This window comes from Chinchilla lanigera, unplaced genomic scaffold (assembly GCF_000276665.1).
Source record: "Chinchilla lanigera isolate Chin_1 unplaced genomic scaffold, ChiLan1.0 scaffold00180, whole genome shotgun sequence".
In the NCBI taxonomy this organism is placed as follows: Eukaryota; Metazoa; Chordata; class Mammalia; order Rodentia; family Chinchillidae; genus Chinchilla; species Chinchilla lanigera.
Window position 1 is genome coordinate 892580 of NW_004955581.1, and position 4691 is coordinate 897270.

General features: G+C 43.0%; 1 protein-coding gene across 1 annotated transcript; it reads right to left on the reverse strand.

The window, feature by feature from the left end:
• Window positions 1-3599: 3599 nt before the first annotated feature.
• LOC102020175 (olfactory receptor 14I1-like) lies at window positions 3600-4403 on the reverse strand. The gene has a single exon (XM_013509732.1). It carries the CDS (start codon window positions 4401-4403, stop codon window positions 3600-3602), a length of 804 nt encoding a protein of 267 aa, XP_013365186.1.
• Between the last annotated feature and the right edge of the window lie 288 nt (window positions 4404-4691).

Below are 4691 nucleotides of genomic sequence, written 5' to 3' on the forward strand. Positions count from 1 at the left end.
AGTAAAAATCTCAGAGCACACGTATGAGATCTATTTCCCACCCTGGATCCAGTACTCACTGCCCACAACTCAGAGAGAGACAACATTTTCTAACCTGGTTTTCAGATGATTCTTCCCACAGTTTCCTGGATGCAGAAAGCAAGGGGAAGGCAGAAGCAATGGCAGAGGGAAGGTGCTCACCCTTAGGGCAGGAAGCAGTGGGAGGGGCCAGGGAGAAGAATCTCCAGCCTAGCTCCCACCCCGGTGAGCACCTCCAGCCAGCCCCGCCTCCTAGCAGCACAGTCAGCTCCGCTCTCCTCATTGCATGAACCCACCGAGGGGTGTAGCACCCCGCGATCCAATCACTTTCCAAAGTCATGCGGCTTCGAGGGACATTTTAGATCTAAACCACAGTGGAGGTTTTGATGTGGACGTAAAACTGACTTCAAGCTGGATGAAACCACAAGCGCAGGGTGTACACTCTTCTTGTGTGAAAGGAGTGAGAATGTTGAGGTAGCAACAACTAAAAATATGACCGTGGTGTTGTTGTTTAACACACCTTTATGTGTGTGTGTGAGCCTGCGTGTCTACTAGAGATGGTCACAGGTGGGCATGTTGTGTATCTCAGATGCAGTTACATGTTTCAGTGCTATATGTAAAATTTCACTTATAAGTATTTTTAAATCATTGATCTAGTCAATGAGCTAGAAAGATATGATCTTCTTTATTAGTACACTCTTTTATTATTCCCTAAATTTGTGCTGTCTCTTTTTCACTTTAAAGAGGAAAAGGGTCAATAAGCAATGAAACCGAGTTTCAAGACAGGTTAGAAGGACAGTTGGGGTCCATTGCGTGCCAGGACACGTTTGCAGGACCGAGTGTCTCCATTCCGTGTGTGCAGTTGGGGCGAGTGCCCAGCACATCTCAGCTCCTTTCTGCAGCCCCTTCCCTCCTCTCCCTCCCAGCTCCTCCTCTTGATCTCCTTCCCATTTGAGAAAGAGCTCAGACTCAATAAGAAGAAAACCAACAATCCAATCCCAGAATGGTCAGAGCACCTGCATAGATGTTTCTCAAAAAAAGAACATGAAACCTAATAGATACAAGAAAAAATGTCAGTAAATACATGAAAAAAATTCCATCCCCATCAGTAATCAAGAAGTGGAATTAAAACTAGGAGGTGACATTGCTTCTGATCAAGTAAGATGGCTACTATAGCAAAGATGAAAAGTTACATATGAAGTAACACTGGCCCCATGGGTATAATTGTGAATTAGCACAGCCAGTGTGGAAAACAGCATGGAGATCCCTTAAAGCATCAAAACAGCTTCTGCATGATAGAGTAACCTCATCTGTGGTGTGCCTCCAGCAGCACTGACATCAATCTACTGAAGGAAGGTCTGCACTCCCTTCCTCATCTCAGCTCTGTTCACATCATTGAGACATGGAGAAACCTAGGGTTCTTCACCAGAAAGGGCTGACGAAAATGTGCCTCATGTCCTCCATGGAATGCTATTCAGTCCGAAAAATGGAGGAGGATCTTTTGTTTGCAGCAACAGGGCTGCAGTTGGAGGACTTTCTGTCATGTGAAATAAGCCAGGCAGAGAGACAAACACTGCATGGTCTCACTTATATGTGGAATCTAATAACTTTGAATTTATACATGTGTAAAGTAAAATTAATGTTACCAGACTGTGGCTGATGGGGTCGACTGGAAATGTTTAAATATTAATCAATGTATGCAACACTTGAGTTAAATAGACAGAAAAATCTTTAGAGATCTACTTGCATACAAGGGTAAATATAACAGTAATGCATTGTATATTTTTCGTCTGCTGGAAAACAGTAGATTATAAATGTTTCATACCCAAAATAATAATAGCTGTAATAAGTACTAGAGTTAAGTCATCACATTTAAACAATCCACTTTTTATGAATTATATCAAAGAATCTCATTCTCTGCATTCCATAAATACATACAATTGCTTTTTGTCAATGACAAAGATAAACTCATATAAAAACATTTAAAAATTCCCAAATGATAACCCTCTAGCTTTGTAAGACTGTTGTTTATATGTGATTTAGAGAGTGAATTTTTTCTCTGAAAATAATTATGAAAATGACCCAGGTACAGATACATTCTGAAAGGTCAGGCAGATATGTTAGCTTGTTTGGGGCATATATTTAAAAAATACTGAAATCAAATCAAGATTTGCACCTCACATGCACACAACTTTTGTTGTCAGCTATAACGAGATAAATTGGAGAATAACAGACGTAGATTCCTCAGTGATGAAACATGGAAAGTTGATGGATTTCAGGCGTCAGAGGAGGGGGAGTCACATCTAAATCTTCACCAGGCTGTGAGCTCTGGGTGACAGGAGGTCCACAGTGTTGAACACTACTTGCTTCTGTGAGGATCAGTAAGTACGGAGCCGCAGGGAGCCTGATGCCCCTGTTGCTCCAGTGCTAGGCTGGTCGGAAATGAGCAACAGCACCTCCATGTTGAGGTTTCCTGGACAAGGTGGCTCCAGGAAACAGGTGAGAGTTTGGGATTCAGTTCCTGAGACACATAGTTTCTAAAATGTGTTTTATCCTCAGAATGCAGGTTTAGGTCTTGAGAGCAGGAAAATAAAACACCACATTTTGAGTGAATCCATTTGTTTGTGTTATTTGATGAGAAAATGCACCACACAGTGCAAGCTTTATCTCTTGCTCTCCAGGGAGTTTCCAGAAGCAGTTATCCTTCATCTATCTGCTTTCTACCCTGTGGTTCATATTCTTCATGACACGCAGAGTTGGAATGGCTCAAGAATGACTTGCATGTGTTCCTCTGGATAACATGGAGAAACAAAACATGGCCTAATTGCCATCTTTTGAAAGGTCAGTGTTTTTGAGTCTTGATTTTCACCAAGTAAGGAAAGGGTTTAGCAGAATGCAGTAGAGGGGCTAGCAAGGGACTCAGCATTATCAGCCCATTGGGTCCTCAGGTCTGAGTTGTTGCCTGTTCAATCACCTTGTGACTTATCCTAGGCTGAGTAGAAGATTCAGTGCAAAGATCACCTTGCAGGCAGTAGGATCTTCTCACAGGATGTTCAGGACACTTTTCCAGGTTGCTCAGATCCAGTGCCTGAGGTTCTCTCAACAGTACAGGCATCTGGTAAGGTGGGACACATGAGTCACACCCTGCTCTTCATCATGCCTACCTGCTGTTAGCTCAGGATGATCTTAAATATTTTCAAAACATTTTGTGAAAGTGAAGCAGATGTGCAATATTTCAGGTTACATGTGTAGGACATACAGGTACTGACCAGGAAAGTGCAACATGAACTTATACTTGACCATAACATGTACAGACACCAAAAAATATACTGAGACAACTGGGAAGAGATAACCCACAGATGTAGATCCCAATTAAGGAATATATGTAGAATATGAATTAAACTAATATCAACTGATAGATTGACATTTGTGTTTTATTCTAGAAAGCCCTTGCCTGGGAACTGAGAACATCTGCTGAGCATTCTGCCCAGCGCAGCGTTAATCTCCCTGTTGCGGAGACAGTAGATGATTGGGTTGACGAATGGGGGCACCATGGTGTAGAACATGGCCGTCAGCAGATTCTAAAGGGATGGTTTCTTTGCAGTGGGACCCAAGACAGCCACAGTCACAGAGATGAGAAACAAAAGGAGAATGGCCAGCTGCGGGGTGCAGGTGGAAATGGCCTTGTTACGGGCTTCTCCTGAGTGGATCTTAACCACAGATGAAAATATATTAGCATATGACATAAACATGAAGGCAAAACAGGCTGAGACAAGGCAAACACTTACAGCAATGAGCACAAATTCAGAGGACTGGACATCGGAAGACGAAATCCTCAGAATCTGAGGAATATCACAGAAATATTGCTGGATCACATTGGTCCTGGTGAAGGGAAGCCTGAACATACAGACTGTGTGCATAGCGGAGTAGACCAGACCAGAGGACCACGAGCCAGCGGTGGCCTGGGAGCACAGACTCGGGGTGATGGTGAGTCCGTAGTGCAGAGGGTGGCAAATGGCCACATAGCAGTCGTAGGACATCACCACCAGGAAGGCAATCTCCACAGCTGCAAAGAATAAAAACAAGAAGATCTGCGCAGCACACTCTGTCAGGGAGATCATCTTACTGCCTGTCAGGGAATTCACGATGGCTTTGGGAACAATAGCGGAGATGCTTCCAAGGTCTATGAGGGCGACATTGCTTATAAAAAAGTACATGGGAGAGTGCAGACGGGTGTCCATCACGATGAGAGTGACAGTTACAAGGTTCCCTGTCAGCGCTCCCAGATAAATCACTAAGAACAGCACACCTTGCAGGACCTGGAGCTCCCGGGAGCCTGCGACATCCATGAGCAGGAATTCTGTGAAGACGGTGAGGTTGTCCATGTCAGCCAACCCACCGTGGTCTCTACAGAGTCAGAGGTTACAGTGAGAAGAGGATGCTACAAGCAGAATAGAATTCTCATTAGATTTGCAATGTGGATTCTAATGAAGAATTTAGAATAAATGGATACAATAAACTTTTTTTCAAATTCAGTGAGTATATGTATTTCTACTTAAGGTTTCTTCTCCCAAACTATGGATATTCTTTTAATTTCTTCATTTATAGGTTGAGAAATTAATCAATGTAGTAATTAAAAGGAAGTAAAGTCCCTGATCTTTCATTTTTCAGCA